Source organism: Myzus persicae, unplaced genomic scaffold (assembly GCF_001856785.1).
Source record: "Myzus persicae strain clone G006 unplaced genomic scaffold, MPER_G0061.0, whole genome shotgun sequence".
Taxonomy (NCBI): domain Eukaryota; kingdom Metazoa; phylum Arthropoda; class Insecta; order Hemiptera; family Aphididae; genus Myzus; species Myzus persicae.
In genome coordinates, this window is record NW_019102150.1 from 103,075 (window position 1) to 121,385 (window position 18,311).

The 18,311-nt window shown below is 29.2% G+C and overlaps 1 protein-coding gene across 5 annotated transcripts in view; it reads right to left on the minus strand.

Annotated features, from left to right (window-relative positions):
- Positions 1-17,396, minus strand: part of LOC111031395 (protein goliath) — a 48,929-nt gene extending 31,533 nt beyond the window's left edge. For 2 of the 5 annotated variants that reach the window (XR_002604200.1, XR_002604199.1), the window contains exons 1-2: positions 16,313-17,395; positions 1,442-1,577 (exon numbers count right to left, since the gene is read on the minus strand). Coding sequence is in view for 3 of the 5 variants with exons in the window: in XM_022311310.1 (XP_022167002.1) it covers positions 1,442-1,577; positions 16,313-16,766 (590 nt within the window). In the remaining 2 variants the exon portion in view is untranslated. Of the gene's footprint in view, positions 1-1,441; positions 1,578-16,312 lie in introns of all 5 variants that reach the window. The other 3 variants (XM_022311310.1, XM_022311311.1, XM_022311309.1) reach the window with 3 other exon arrangements.
- Positions 17,397-18,311: the final 915 nt, after the last annotated feature.

The window sequence follows — 18,311 nt, forward strand, 5'->3', positions numbered from 1 at the left end:
GACAACATGGTAAATGTTGAATTTAATATATATTGATTGTTTAATTTAGTTAGCGAAACAATTGCCAATGAAAAAATTACATTTTATTTTTATTTTGAACTAATATACTTATTACTTCAATATAAATTACATACGTATTACCTTAAATAAGTAACTTATTAATGCATTTATTTAATTACATATCTCCTAAAGTTTAAATTAATTATTGAAAACAATAAATACAAATCTTGCATTAAAATCAATCTAATATATGGTCATACTTTAATAAAAATTAAAAACTTAAAAGGCTGTTTTAAATAAAAATGTGTTTTTTTCAAGTTTAGAGAGATAATTTTAATACAATGTGCGGATACAATTCAACACTCATATTTAATAAAAATGAGCTTATACTGTTTATAGTAATTTCTGGAAATGGTATACGCATAATACACTTTATGTGATGATATATGCTAGTGATTTGTTACATTTTGTTACATTGACCATGGGATAAATCTAATGCCTATAAGAAAGATTCAGAACATATTATAGACTGATTAATAAATAAACATTTTAGTGAGAAATGTAGTCGACAAAATAATACTATGATACAATTGGATGTGTGAATTGACATGGCCATATTCACTATACGTTCAAGAACACACATAAGCTCAATTTCTTTGTCCATTTATTCGTGACTGAAATTAATTTCACAGGCGTCTTTTTAGTTGCTTTCGATTTTCTTTTACAATTTCCTTATCAGTACCTACATATATATATCATGTACGTATACGTTTGGTATAAGCAACGGCATTTTTCCGTTTTCTTGTACTATAGCTTCGTGGGAAAACGGAACAACACGATGACTCAACCAATAAAATATATAAATGTTATATTGTGTCGGTATGTCTTTTTACGTGCAATTACATTATGTTGCTGTTATTTTGATAGTTATTTTATTTAAAAAAAAAAACGTTCTGAAGACAAAGAAGGCTTTATTAAAATTTCAACTAGACCTACATAGTAAATATTTAGTTTCAAAAAACCATGCTCAGAATAAAACTATTTTTTAAGTAAGTAGTAGATAAAACTGCTTAACTCTAAAATTAAGTACCTATTATTTTTGATTTTGTAGCCCTTAGTTATCTAATAAAATTAAAAAGTAAGATACCTTTGATCAACAATATTGATTTTTGTTGTACATTACACATAATACGATCAAGTATCAATACTAGTCATACATATTTTACACAGGAGGATATTAATTATAATAATAAATAATATTTGTTGTTCTTGTGTGGCTGTGTGTTATAAAAAAATAGTACCTAACACAGCAAAATAAAATTCATAATTCATTGTAATGTTGTATTTTATAATGATATTTCGAATTTGGGTACCAAGATTAATATAAATCAAAATATTATATTAGTATATCATGTAACCCAGTAAAACTGTATATAAATACCTGTTAATGTTACCGTATGGCCTGGTGCAATGACTGGCTATTGTGATTTTTACCATCACCCTCCTGTTAATATCGTCCAACATTCGGGCCATGTCCTCGCCCTTCCACTTATACGTGAAAACTGCACTGACATTTCCTGCAACAAAATAAAGTCAAGGTTATTAAACATATATAAGTGTACTACACTCAATGCAGATAGTGTTTCGGGGTTGATAGTAGGTACTAGGTTTTAATTAAATAACTATGGTAGTTGCCGCTTGGTAAGAGATCATAGAAAGAACTTTGTGAAGACATCGTCTAATGGATTCGTATTATTTTTATCGCTTTTATAAATACAGGATGACCGGGTGTGCCACCGTATTTAATCGTTTGTTCATATATCTAACATAGGTCAACACGGAGACTCACTATGTATATGTATATGATTATTATTATTGTCATTTACTTTTTTCAGTTTTTAGATAACAAAAGGTCTAACGATACAACAAACTAACCAAAACGAAATAGTAGTTTAGATGTAGGTCATGGCTAATACTCATGTAGTAAACACGCATCTAATAATCGCTCGTGTATATTTTTCTGGACCACAGCGAACTCATGTTTATTTTTAATATTGCTTGTTACCAATTTTGTAAGAACTGCAAGTTTGATTAGGTTTGGGATTTAACGCGTACATGGTTAAGAAATGATATTTCGTGCGTGTCGATAACTGTTTATAACTGAACATTTGAAATGGACAATTAGCGTGATAAATAATGCAAGTATATTTCTTATTTGTTTTTATAAAGCAAATCCATTTTAAAACAAAATAATTTTTTTTTTTAAGGATGAACATTTATATAGTTGTATATATTCCAGAAAAAGTGTTTTTTTTTTTGTGATTTTTTAAATGAGAATTAGTCAAATAAATGTGTAAGAAAATCCTATAAATGACATAATTGACAGACCTATATAGAGTCTACCATTTATATGATACCATAAGGTGATAATAATTTTTATCTTAAATTAATAGGGCAATTGCATACAATTGCAACTTGCAAAAATGAATTTTAAGTTATAAACTTATAACCCATATCGACGACTTAAGCATACTTTTTCAAAACTTCTAACGTTTTATTTTTATTTATTATAGAAAATTGCAATATTTAACTAATGTTGAGTTTAATACAAAAATATAAAACATCAGAAACTAAAACTTCTCTATTTTTTATTTTTCACGTTTGAACAACATGAACCTAATACGAGTTTACTGACCGCGTATATAATTTTTACAAGCTATATTGTGTCCATGTCCGTTGATCACATCAATATGTTGACATCAGTAGACGCACTTGAGAATTCGGTATCGTTGTTCACGCAACAATAGCATTATTTATAACAAGAATAATAAACATACCGCTGGCCACTGCCAGAACAGATTTGATTCGATAAAAATTGAAACAAATTTGAAATTATAAATCTAAAAATGTAATAAATATTTATTATTTATACTGTTAATCCAAAATAATTAGTTATATTGTAGAATGTAGATAGCTTGTAGCTAAAATAACTACATTTATTATGTAAATGATATACGTAAAAACTTATTGGAAAAATATTTCAATATAGTTATTATAACTGAGTTCCTACTGACTGTACACTTAAAGATATAACTGATGCTCTTTATATTTGTTTCATTTAAATATAAAGTAAATTACATTTTTAATAAGAATTTATTTGTATCACTGATAAACAATGGTTATAAATATGATGTAAAAGTAATTGCAATTTGCTGATATTTATATGAATAAGCATTTGCCAATGCTTGACCAATAATGTAGACTAGAAAATATGACATAACCGTAGGTTTCTGTAAAATAATTCGTGCAAATCGAATCACAACAAATTATGATTTGGTAAATATTTGGTCAGATAAGCATTTTGTCGTAAATTCTATAGTGACTTGTAGATAAAAAACAGTAGGTACCTATATTACACTGTATATTGAATATTTTCTCCATTCTCATTTTTAATTGACATATTATGGTTAAATTAATGTCCATAACTGTTGTGAAATCTAAAAAAACTGTATAAACTAGGATAAATTAAGATCTAAGACTTAATCTAGACAAATAACAACATAACTTAAACAAATGACAGTATCATATTTTATGTAAAAATTGTATTTATGTTTGAGAGTTTTTATGTAAAACAATAATGGCAAAAACATAAATGATTGGATTTTAAGAATAATTTAAGACAAAGTTTAGTCAACATACAATTTTAATGTTTTAATATTTTTTGAAAAGAACTAAGAAATTAAAAAAAATTATTATTGAAAAATGAAAAAAAACGTGTTAAAAAAATCTTAATCTCAAGAGATGCGTTATTTTGATACTAGAGATCAGTTACCATTTGTAGTTGGGGAAATGCTTGAAATATGAACATATTTTCGTAAGAATCTCCCTACCAATGAAAACAAATACAAGTTGATAGCATTTACCTACACTTCTAAAAAGTACATTGGGTATTATTTGGTTTGTATGAACCTATATAAGCATCTATACATATTTAATAATTTTTATTTTTTATTCAGTTAAGCCAAGTTATCAATCTTATGAGCATAGCTTCAAACTTTACTTCAAACATTTTATGTTACTTATACCTATAAACATAGGAAGACAATCAATAGGGTAATTATGTTTTTAATAATAAACATATCGGTTAAGTTGTTTATTGGTTTGAATTATTATCTCTCCCTTAATGTATCGCATTAATAGTTTATACTTAAAACCAAACAAACAGTTCTCAGTTTTTTTTTATATATTTATATTTGTATACAAAATATTTTATACTATTGAATAATCAACCTCTCAAATAGTGAAATGAAAAATTATGAAAAATATATTATAATTATTAATATAATTATTAAAGAAATCGTTGTTTTGTACTTTGCTTTTTATACTCTCATGAGTACAACTATATTACGTTTGTATAGTTCTGTAATGATATCTTTGTTGCTATATTACTGCGTATATTATATAATTGAAATTTATATTCCGTAGATTGAACAAATATTATTTATTGTGTAAGACAAAAGGAAACGTGACAAGAATACTTTCGGTCGGACGATTCGTTCGATAATCATGTTTTATACAAATCTAACAAGCGATGAATAACAATTCAATTATAACTTCGAGTAGAAATTCAAATAAAAAATTAGGTACTTCTGCCCAGTGCTCACCTTACCTTTAAAAACTCACCAAACAATACGTAATAACCTAATATTTAATATGTTATATTTTTAGAATTTAAATATATAGTCATACACACTATGATAGTTTTTGAGTATTAATGTCAAGTATAAGATCTCATTGAGTCTAGTACAAACTTGAGTAGGTACCTATATATATATTATGTTCAGCCTGTTAGTTTTCATAAGACAAAAAATATTATTGAAAAAAAAATATATGCTTATATTTATTGCTATAACCAATTCTAATAACATTGTTCAGATCCCTCTAAAGACAATAAATAATTTTGATTATTCTAACCATAGCATTAAGACATGGCTATATTAAATTATACTATGCGGAAGCCGGATTGACAATAGCCATAGCCACCTTGAAGCTCCAAATCAAGATATTTAATAGATATATAAATGTATAATGTATAATGTAGGTACACATAATATATACATATTAATAAAATTGCAAAAACATGCCTGAAAAATATTTTGAAACTATAAAAAACAAATCTTTCATGTTGTATTTATGTATATTTTATTTATACTGTAGAATCGTCCATTTGTCAAAATTCTACCACAAAACAGTTATGTTTGTAAACCAACATGCTCAAAAATTTGCATTTCTTATCGCACACACATTACGGTATCAACGTGTTTGTGCTTCATCTCCTTTTGTTCGCATGAACGATTTATATGGGAAAACAGGTATTTTGTAATTTATTTTTTGAGCGTATAAAGTTGCTAATATAATGGTTTGTCATCGGTTAATCGTCAAAAGCTATCGATCAACTGAATACTAATGTTGAACAAGTGTAATGTGAGCATAAACTACAAACGGAAATTGCCACTTGATGTATACCTACTATTTTCTGTAATTAACTATAATTTTCTTTTATTACCTATATAAATTGGTTGTATAGTAAAATACTAAAATGTAGCTTTTTATATACCCGACTTCGCAAAGTAGACATTTTTATTTTACTCAAGTCACTGGTGTATTCCTATTTTTGTATTTTGCCTGCTTTACTTCGTGATACGTGTACCTAACAGTTTTATTTTTGAACACCTTTCCAATGATGTATCTATTTATCCTTTACTAACAAATTAATTTAATGTGACAACAAAATTAATTAACCCTTAAGTTACTGCATAGCATAGAATAAAATTGATTCGTCAAATTGTAAGTTATTTTTATAAAAAAAAAGTAAGCAACTCGTTATGTGACTTAGGTAAAAGTACCTTAACTTTAATTTTTTAATTATTTTGTTTCAAGCTTTGGCTTATCTATATCTACATTATATAATATATTATGAATTAAAAGAAGCAAATTTGAAATCAATTATGTCTACAAATGTATTTACTTGCCATAATTAACTAATTTAGCCCTCAGCACTAGTTCTGGGTGATAGGGACGCACGCCTGAGGCCAATAATAATTATTTGTAGTTATTTAAAAGGAGCACATCGTTATGTTTCATTCGAATTGAACTTAATCCGGCCTTGGTTATAAATTTATAATATTAGACAAAATCATGAGTGTCAAGTTGGTAATATTTGTTTTATCAAATAGTAATTTTTTGTGGTACTTCTCTATAATAATAATTATTTTTCTTTTAAAAACCGTTTGTTGTGTAATTTATTTGTAATAAATAATTATAAACTTGGATACGTACTTAGTAAATACAAAATAAAGTGAAAAAATAATGTAAAAAACGGGTTAGTGGGTAACGATTTGTTGTATATTATAAGGTGTCTTGAGAGTCACTATAATGGATATTGGATGTGTTAAATTTTAATTCAATAATTGTTGTACATGAAAACGATTCTGAGAGAACACGGTCTGTCAGCCTATATGTACTAAGTACTTTTTATGATATTACTGTGATTAAAGTATTTCAATATTATGCATTAGTATTACAGTAGGTTAAATTATTTGTTACCAAAATATTGCATTTGAAATAGTCATTGTGTGTATACTGTACCTATACAATATAATGATGTGAGCTAAAAGTCTCAAGTACCCATGAATAATATTTTTAAATTACAACACAAAACTAAAATTGTTATTCTTCGTTAAAATATCCAATTTTGTCCAAATTTGAAATTAAAATAACATTTATAGGAAAAAAAAAATAAAAACACTGAACATTGAAAATGTTCATAAACAGCTCAAGACGAATCAAAATATTTTGAAAATTGTATCAAGTGTTATAAAACGTTAAAATAAGCATTCGAGACGTGTACAACTATGAAATATAAACTTTGAAATAAAATTACTTCAAGTGAGAATGGTGAGAACGTTTAATTGGTAAAATCAGGGGTAAACCATGATCTCCAAACCAAATTTCCTGTATAGGTACTAATTTTTACATTCACCTTCATTCATCATTTGTTTGCTCCATACTTACTTATATCGTTTCATGCGTGGTTTCATAGAAAAATGTAGGTATAGCAATGCAACTTTAATGCCTACTGTGCTAAACTCATTGTTATAGTATGAAACAAAATAATTAATAATTAGTGAAATAATGTTTAGTAATAAATAATTATGCAGTCTATTCTAAATTATTAGTAAATGCATTACATAAAATATAAAAACTTACATTCAAAAAGTTATAGCACGTATGTTATCAAATATATAATATTAGAAGTACAAAGCACACACGTAGTTAGTATGTATAGAAATAAAATATATTATTTATAAAATATATTGTGCATAATAACTTTAACCACATAATTTTAATTTTAAACAGTTTTAACAATAATAAATGAACAAAATAGTTCTAATATGGTAATTTGAACAGGGGTGTATTTAAGGAGGTGAGGGTGTTCTATCACTCCACGTACCATTTGTTTAAGGATTGAGTTTTTGATGTGGAAAGCTGAGGATTCGACATGTAAGTACGAACAAATGTAAAGTTTTTGTATCCAAATAATAAATTGTCGGTAACACATTTTTTTATGAGTGTAATGAGATACTGTAATCGTATTCCGTATCATCACTTAAACCAAACAGTGGCACGCACGCAGTACCCCGATACCACGGTAGATGGCACTGGACGCTTTGTATGTTTTCGCTCAGGTATGTTAACCTCCCGTTATCGTTCTATTTATTAAGCTATTTGAACTTTCTTTTCACAAAAAACTTTCTAATGAACTTATCAACACTATATGTTCCATAAATTTATCGATTCTGCAAGCAAACACCAAAATTTACCGAAGAAGACTACGAAACGTCAAACAGATATTCGATCAACTCTCGAACTTTGCTAATACCCGATCTCAGAAATTGGCATACACAGATTAGCCTGTTTTATTATATATTTTAACTATAGGTAATACATAAAGACTAGGACATGCCTATGTGAATCCCATATGACATAGCGTTCTATAAAACTTCCAGATACACCTATTTTATGTTAAAACTATCATAGTGGTAAAAAAAAATTATTACAATAACAAATTTATTTTTTAATTTTCACTTTATGACAAATTATAATAATATTTTTGTGTTCCATTCTGTGAACAATTCTCAACAATTAAAAATGCATTAAAATAATTGATAATTTGTACAATTAAAAACCAAAAAAAATTTGAATATATGTATCACCATATAATCTTCATATATGGTACGAATAAAAAAATATCATAGTATCACTAATCATAACGTTAGATAGGAAACATAATCAAAACATACTGTCACCATTGTGTTTACTGCTAGGTTCATTTGGCATGTGGTTTGGAGTCAGATGTATAATTTTTTAATTTAATTTTAATTTATACTTTTTAGATGTTTTAGAGTTATTATTAAATGGTTTGGATTAAAAAATCAAATAAACGGACACTGCCAAGCCGGTTTACTACTTAGTGATTAGACTTGGAGCGATTTTGATCGATCTTCATCAAAATTGGTACGAAATATCTCCAAAAGGTCGAATCAAAATATTTAGGTCTTTCTATAAGTCGATATCAAGAAAACCCATACAATATTAAGTATTAACATTTTTGCCTAGACCCAGTGCCTATTTAAATCGATTTTTTAATGGTTTTCATAGGAAATAACTTCATAGTAAGTCATCGATTATGGTAGTAATTAACAATGTAATATATCATTGCTTGTAATGAGGTTGAACATTTCATTAAAAATATTACATAGAGTTGAGAAATATTTTTATAAAATGAGTTTACTTATACCAACAATTGGGGTAACAGATAATATTCTTTAATGTGTTGATAATTGATAAGTATTTAAAATGTTTTATATTTACAAATAAAAATGTATTAAATTTCTAAACACCATAGGCAATAGTAATAATTTTACTATAAAAAAACATGTATGATTGTCTTTATTACAATATATTTACAAAAATAAAATGTTTTGCAAATATTTACCGTCAATAACAGTGTTATATATGAGGTGCTATTTATATACCTAGTTATAGTAATAGCTTAAGTAATTATAGTTCCATCATTGAGGTCGACGATAAGCCATTTCCTGAGAAAAAAGTACGGTAGTTACGCTATAAATATTAAATAGTTGAAAACAAGAACTAAATAAAATATAAATACTTGTCAAAAAAAATCAGTCTTAGATTTTAGTGTAGGTACCACATGAAATATTTCGTACTTCAAAGACTACACTAGTATATACTGTAATATATCGATTATATTTTAGTAACATTGATAACTGATAAGTCATAATAACTGTGGCAGTCATGACATAATCATTCTACAATTTTAGGAATGTGCCATGCTCGTATTCCGATTCAAACGTTACGATCTTCACTGATATTATCGAAAGGAAAAATTTGAGAAAAGACGCTGAATCGAGAAACCATAGAAAAGACAAATAAATACATTTCCCCAAGTACATTATGATGTTCCTACCAGTGTCAATGAAAGAACAAAACTTATCATCAGCCAAAGATATAGCAATAAGAAAAAGCATTTTTTTGATGCGAAGGGCACATTAAAATAATTCTGAAAATAAATCATAATAATACTGTAATGCTCAAAGAATACGAAAGAAAGATTATTACTCAGAACATAAAGAACATTGAATAGTGTTTTCAATGAACACTATTTATAGCTGAGCAAGGAGGGCAAATAGACAAACATAGGTTTCTATGTGTTTAAAAAAGAACTAAATATTGTGTGGATAACTATTACTGAAGGAATAATAATAATAATAATAATAATAATAATAATATAATGATAAAATAAAAATATACAATAATATATACATATATATATACATATTACTAATAATTCTCTACTTGATGTATATGTCAAGATGTTGTTTCCTGAGATAATAATCTAAATTCCAATAAACAAAATGTATTTCTCAAAAACTCATGGAAAAAACTAATTACAAATAACTAAAATCAAACGAAAATTTACAATTGACCATAAAATAGACACAGCAGAGTACCAAAGACAGCAAGTAGTCAAAATGATTCAATATACAATTTTAACCTCAAATAGTTTTACCACCTTCAATCAAACTAAACCAAACTGCAGAAACTAAGACTTATCAAGAACTAAAAATGGGGGAAGAACCAACTTACGGATACCAAGATATAAGAAAATCAAACATGTCAACAAGTATATGTGCAAGGCCTCGAGCATCAAAATCTTAAGGTATCGTCATATATTAATTTTATATTAAATAATCTGTCACGTCATTTTTTTGACACAATCTTAACATAGCATAGTACTAACACTAACATGCGTTATGTTATTTTCTGATTGTTTTCTTGTTTCGCAGGTTTTATTACAGTTTGTCACTCGAGCCTGTTCATACTAAGCCTTTTTATTCATTTTTAGAGAACTTCAAAATATTCTCAAGGGGATAAGTTACTAAATCTTCACCAATGGATTACCTTTACCAATTAACTAGTTAATAATATATGTTATAATACTTTATTTCTACACAACTGAATTAATTTGCATCATACTATCTAATTATAAACAAAATACTAGTTTATATTTTTAAGAAGTCAAGTATAATGAATAATGATCCAATATTTAAACGTAGTAACTAAATGCGATAGGAATATTATATCTAGATAATATTATATGATTGAAATGTATATTCTGCGTACCTACTAAAAGCAGTCTGATGTAGTGATGTAATTCATTGATTCCGATTGAGGCCAACTTTATACGTTGGTTTTTGTTTTATCATACAATTATTACTAATTTATAACTTTATATGTAATATGTATTCCTGGCTATTATTTCTAGTATTTAAAAATGATCAACGAGATTACGAACAGTAGAAATAGATCGTATAAAAAGTAGAGTGTGTTAGAAAAGACGTCGTATGAAATGCAATTTATGAGCTTTAAACAAAAGATATTATAATCTCTATTTTGAGTTAAATAATTTATTTGTTTCATTTACACTAAAACAAGACACATCTTTTGTTTTACCTGACCTAACCGAGCACTAAATGCAATTCACTCATTAGAACTGAGAAGAATAGTGACAAATTAAGTTTTGTTTTAACAATATTTGTATACAAGATAATATTCATACAAAAATGATAATGTTTGAACAAATTGTTGCACACTGTATAGAGTCTAGAAGAATATAAAAGCTTTAATAATATAACGAAATTAATAAATAAACATCAAACATACGAAGGTTCGTTAATATTTTTAGAGAATAGATAAGAAGGATGAAAATAAAAAGATAAACTTTTTTTACTAACATATTTTAATTAATATTTTAAGGTTATGGCCTTAGACTTCCTGCAGAGATGTGTAAAATATTAGCAACCGACCTCGTTTTTGTGGTTTTTATTTTGTTAACACAATTCAAATTATTTTTCCGTCCGCTTTATTTCGTTTGGTACAAAATGATAAACTACGAAAATAGATTGCTTGGCACTACGGACGAAACCTTGGCAATGGGGAGCAGCCAAAAGTTTCGTAAAACATTGTTTGATATCCGATTAGCCCAATAGGCATGAAAGTGGTCGATAATTGTGTAAAATAAACTAATTTATGTTAGTGATATAAATTATCTTAATATTTGAAATTTATCAATATCAATATAGTACTGAGTATAATAATATGTCTTGTGATAATACCTAAATAATTATTGCTTTCTTCAATTGCGAGATATTACTCACTAATTTTAGGATATAACAGGGAATCTTAGTGAATATTTATATTAATAATCAACTCAACGATAATCTATCAATACAAAACCTAATGGTTCAATAACAACGTTAATACGTAAAGATGAATTGAATATCGGTACCTACAGCCTTACAGATATTTTAAACATAATATACTGAGACCGTTCGAAACTTCTGTCCAAACGTATGAACATACATAGTTTTATAGTTTTATCATTGATTTTTGTATGGAGATGAAAACTAGTTTCCTAGACAGTCGACCTTTTAGTGCACCCGAAATTAAGTAATTATATTCGTATTATAACCAGACTCCCTTATGTTTTGTAATTTTGAATCTGTCGACATGTTTGTGTCAGCAACTAACACTAATAATTTGAATTTATCTACAGTGTGCTTTTCCTAACATAGGTTAGGTTTAGAGTAAAATTATTTCTAAGAAAACGATAAATGAACAATGAATCTAGTATTCTGGTGCATTCACATAAGTAAAAAAATATTATTTTATTTTAGAATATTCGGGCTGATCCCTTTTGTACATAAACAAAACAAGTATATATTATGGTTTACAAGAGAAAAAGAATAAAAAAGAAAAGAAAATACATACATTTTTTTATAAAAAACTGTAATTATTAATGGAAAGATATTTAAAGAAAATAGTAGTTGTTTACAACAAAGTGGAAATAATTAATAAATAACGATGGATGTGAACTTCAGATTATTACAACAAAACAACAATACAATTAAATATGATAAAAAAGCTAACTAAAGGAGAAAATTGGGGTCCAAATTGGAATTATACTTCATACGTCTATTAGGCTTATTTAACAAGTAGTTGGTGAAACACAGGGCCCTATAGAATTTAACCTATAGATAAAAATTACATTTTGAAAAAAACATTTTTTTAAAAAAAATTTGAATAATGGCTGTTATTTTCTCAATTCGGAATTTATAACAAAGTTTAATCGACTTCAAAAAAATTCAAATTGTGTGTTAAAAAGAGATGTTACCATTTGATAAAATATATGTTATATTGCACATACGTGGGTCCGTTGAAAGTATTAAAAATTATTTGAAAATTGCACAAAATATGTATTTGAGTATCTCCTAGGCCCCTTCCAAAAGTCATTCCAATACAAGTTCATCTAGCCGTAGTATTTAGTGTTACTTAAAATCGTGATCACATTGTATGTATAAATAAATAAAATTAATTGGGAAAGTTTAAGCTTATATAGGTATATCTAAGAAGTATAATATATTGTATAAAGATTGTAAAGTACTTCATAATTATTATTTCACAAAGTAGGTTGTATACAGGAACACAAAGATAAAAAATATACCTACTATAGGACATAGGAAAATTTGTTTAGTGTAAAGTTTATCAATATTAAATAATAATATTCAAATAGAGATAAAAAAGAAACACAATTATTATCTGTGTAGTCAATATAAATGAATTTTCAATAATGTTTAATGTGTATTATTTATTGGTATTGTATGTTTACCGTATATACGAACAAAACTTTAAGCTACGTATAATAATACTTATATCTACAGGTATAAAATATACCTAATAATATATGTACAATTTACATGTGAAATGCCTAGAACGTAAGTAGCACATTATTAAGATTACTTATATATAAATTATTATATACAGTGCTAGATTGAGACATGAGGCCGTTGGGATGGGAAGGGGGTGTACGGAGTATAATCACTTTTCTAGATTTACGAAAATACGCTTGTGTATACGCTGTATAGCGTAATAGAAAATATCCTATTATTTACAATTTTCAACTATCAGATGATACTTAGTAGAAATCAGGTGATTATCCAAAATTATTTCAAAAAACAAACCAAACCTTTTCGACATAGATGTAACATTCAAATATGTTTATAGCTTATTTACTACTACTTTACCTTAGGTATAAGTATTCGTGAGGACAAAACCTAAATTATTTTCGAACTATCGATTTTTATTTAAAAAAATATCTATTTGCGTCCAAAGAGATGCACGGTATAAGATCAAACTAATGCTATACACTTGAATGGCATAGTGCAAACGCAAGGGGGTCGAAGGGGGGAGTGCATGTTCCCACCTCATTATTTTAGTTGATATATTTTTTTATCATTTGTAAAAAAAAGACGTAGATATCTATTATATTCTTGACTTTTGACTTTGAACCCCTACCCCCCCTTTAGTTTATATTTCTACGAGCACTCTTGCAGCATTCGACTCGTCATAACAATTTGTTTTTGTTTGCGTCCCATATGAATACTAGAGAACGCTGGAAAATAAATTGTCGGAACAATACGAGAATTCGATAGCGATTGAGCTGTGCAGACTATTCGTTCTCTAGGGTTTGATAGCCTTCGCTCGGGCCGCAAACGCAAGCGAATCAATCTTTGTGACGGGCTGAATGCCCAGATAGCCTTCATACTGAATAACATTTTATTTGATCTTACCACCACCTTCTAGAACGGTACAAATCCTACAAATATTACCTGCGTGTTCGATACATTTTGATTTTTGATATACTAAAATATCGTTCACGTTTGAGGCCTAATCTGCACCTATGCAGCCAAACACAATTCTATGGACAATAGAATTTTGCTACCACCACTACAGCGTGTGAGGAGTAACCTATGTTCTATATAGGTATTATAATAATAATAATTGGATACTTATTTCAATACAAGTTCAACAATATACATACTTGTACCTACCATTAGTTTTAATAACAAAGGCTTAATGGAAATAATTATTTCGTGTTAATCAAGAACATTTTTTAAAATTTTATTCAACGTTTTTACTATTGTTACCTACCTACTTAGGTATACGGTTTATACTCACATTTTTTTCACCGATCATTAATTACATTGTATTATGAAGTATTTAAAGTAAAATCATCAAAATTAATCATCTAATAATAAAAATAATAGAAATAATAATAATAATTTGTTAAATATTTTTATTTGACTAATAGACTAAGAATTATCCACAAAAATACTTTACTAAACAATTCATAGACATTTATTCAAATAAAATATGTTTTAATGTTTCACAATAGTATTTCTTAAAGTTATTTACTTTAGTATGGGCAAAACAAATATATTCCAAACACATAAACAGTTGAATGTCTTCTTTAATAAATGATTTTTAAATAATTAAGAAGTTTAACACTAAAAAGGATAAGCTAATAAAATATTATTATAAGTATTTATATAGTAGCATTATATGGAGTGTGATATACAAGTCTCGATAATGTTATGTTTAATTGATAGTTATTTATTTTGTTTTCGAATACTTTTATTCTAATTTGTTATTTTTTTCAACTGATTGTAGTTGTATCTCGATAAGAACAACAAAATTTTATCTATATTCTGATAGTCAATAAGTATAGAAATATAACGTCGAATACATTTTAACAAGTAAATAAACGTTATAAAATGTTCATTGGGGAATTAATTAACTATACTCTAATAGTTAAATAGGGCATCAAATAATAAAAATATTACGTTATATAAGTACATTGATAATTATATTATTATTATAGTAATACCGCAGTAAAAGTGATTAATAGAAAACATTAATAATAATATTGTTATTGGCTTATTGCCTGAAAGAGTAAAAAAAAATATATCACGAATAAATGACGATAGGGTTATTAATTGAGAACAAATTTAATAATATATCATTAATATTTAATAATATTAAAGTAATACTGTCGCAGACTGTCGATAATAACAATAATCTGGTTACGTATGTCTAGTCTACAATACTGAATACACTGTAATAATATGTACAAGTAAATAATGAATAATAAATAATTATGTATACTACAATAAGCACATAATATTTATAGATTATACAGGTTACGCGTAAGTGTTTTCGAGTGAGTGCGCCGCACCTGAATGGTTTTTAATAGTATTATTAAAAACGGTCAATATGCTCTATAACTATGATTCTCGAGTGTGAATCGCATACGTGAGGCACGCGGCTGTTACTCGTCACTGTTGTATAAGATTCGATAACTTGCGTGTTTGTCAGAAGACCGTGCACGGGGTCCTTATATTATTATAAATTGTCCAGTGCGTGGGTATTTATTTTTTAACATGTGGTATACGGTACCTATTTTTCAGGGAAACACGATCATTACAGAGGGGATATTTAAATTATAGAGGCACTACAATAATTTTTTTTCCGGGCAACCTTGCCTGTAGCTATATATATATTAAATTCACCTACTCCAGCTATTAGTTCTAGAAATTAATCTGCAAAATGTTAGTGCATTATGAAATGTTTACTACTATCAATCATCATCATAGGTACCTATACAACATTTACTATGGTTCCCCGCTGATTTGGTGCGGTGGGTGGATGTAATTTTTTTTTGTTCCAGTGATTCGGAGAGGCAATTTTTATAAACATAATATTTTTTAAATTAAGAGACAACGAATCGTAAGTTTAGGTGTTTAACAACTGTTTAAGCCGTACTTACTGGGGTCGGAAGGTAGCAGCTTCATTTTGTCGAGGTCGGTGGCTTCGCGGTCATTGTAGATGATCACGGCTGAGGCGCCGGCTCGCCGAGCGTTATCCACTTTTGTCTGGAAACTGCACTTGCCCCTGCGCACCAGCGCTATCCAGGGAACGGCTTCCGGTGGTTCTTGCATGACACCGTGGACGGGGGACGCGCACCCGTTGCGGTCGCCGTCCGAACCGATCACTTGCAACAGCATCCCGGACGCGGCCCCCACGTGATACTCGCCGAACTTGCCGATCTCCGATTTTTCAGTCTGGATCGCGAAGCCCGTGATCGCATCGTAGGTGGTCACGTTCAGGTACGCTGTCGTGTACGAGTCAGCTGTCTCGTCGATGGTGGACGCGGCGGCCGGCCACGGGTCCGACGACGCAGCCACGCCGAGTAACGTCCACGCGGCCAGCATCGCGTGCATGGCGAGGCGGATGGTGGTGTCCGCCGTCGTGGACGACGATTTAAATTCGATCGTCTGAAATATAATACGACAATACGTTGATAACTTGTATTTTCTATTGACGGACGGGGTCGAACTTATGCGCGGTTGTTTTCTTTTTTAAAAGTGTGCAAACGAAAATCGATATTTTTCGACCGTATTAATTTAGTTTCCTCGAAAACGGGATGGTAAAATCTGACCGAAGACCGGGTACTGCACTACATCGCCGCAGACGCGACGGTAATACTATCGACGTCGTGAAACCGATCGATCGAACTGGCCTGCTCAGGCTCTGTGCGCGTTTTCACCGCGAACTGACGACTTTCCGTTACTGAAAGACGACCGTCGGGCATTCCGCGGCTGCTGTGGAGGCGGCTGCCCGGGACGAATGTCGGCGGGCGATAACGATTTTATTCGCGTCTAATCGCAAGATAACTACGCAATCGCTACCGTGAGAATTTCACGCTGAGACTACACTATAGCTGTTGTACGACTACACGACTAAATCGGGATCGAAAGTCTTCGCCTAAAGTGCGGGCGAAACGATGGACCACGGCGCGTGTCTCGCACACTACTGACGTTCTGTTATCGGGCCCCACTGCACTGACGCGGGCGGCGTGACGTTAAAATACGGGGACCCCGTTATTGCGGCGGCGTCGGCGGCAGTGGCGGTCCTATAATGTAGTAGTAGCGTTTAGAATAACAATAACAAACCAATGCCGCCAGCCAGAGCAGCGTTAAAATACCGCACGCTCTCCCGTCACGTTCGCCGAGACCGTGCCGTGAGCAATACAACACACGCCGCCACATATTTTAAATTTCAACCTCTGGTGTTCTGGTCTCTGACCGCCAAACATCACTTTGCTTATTGTAATAATATTTATTCTTATTGTGTCATTGTAACGACTTGACGTTCGTGTAAGTCTGACATCGAAGCATCAAAACCAGCCTTAAAGTTATTGTACCTGGTACCTACCAATGTACCTATGTATTATTTTATACCTTACCCAGATACGCAATATATTAATATCCGATAATCTCCGGTATCCTTATGATTTTTATGATCTCGCTGATTATAGCATCCACCGTGTATGATTTAGAATGAGTTACAAAAATATTATTATGTAGTTATCTGGTTTATTCAAATTTCAAATGACATAGATGATAATATGGTATTTCGGATAATTTCGATCAAATATTTGAACCATATATACTTAGGTAGGAACTATAATATGAAATTGTATTACCTTAGCAATTTATTATAGTCATTATTAAATCGATATAGAAATGTTATCTGAACTTCCAGTAAATATTTATTCCAAATGAAATTTCAAATATATATATCAAATTTTGTAAAGATTTAATATGAATATTAAATTATTTACACTCCTCTATTTATCGTTTTATGCTTATTGTTCATGAAGACCCTACCTTTAATCATCCTTAAAAAATTATCAACTGGACCCAGTCTTTACTAACACTATATTTATTAACATTATTACCTTTATTCACAATTATATTACTCCT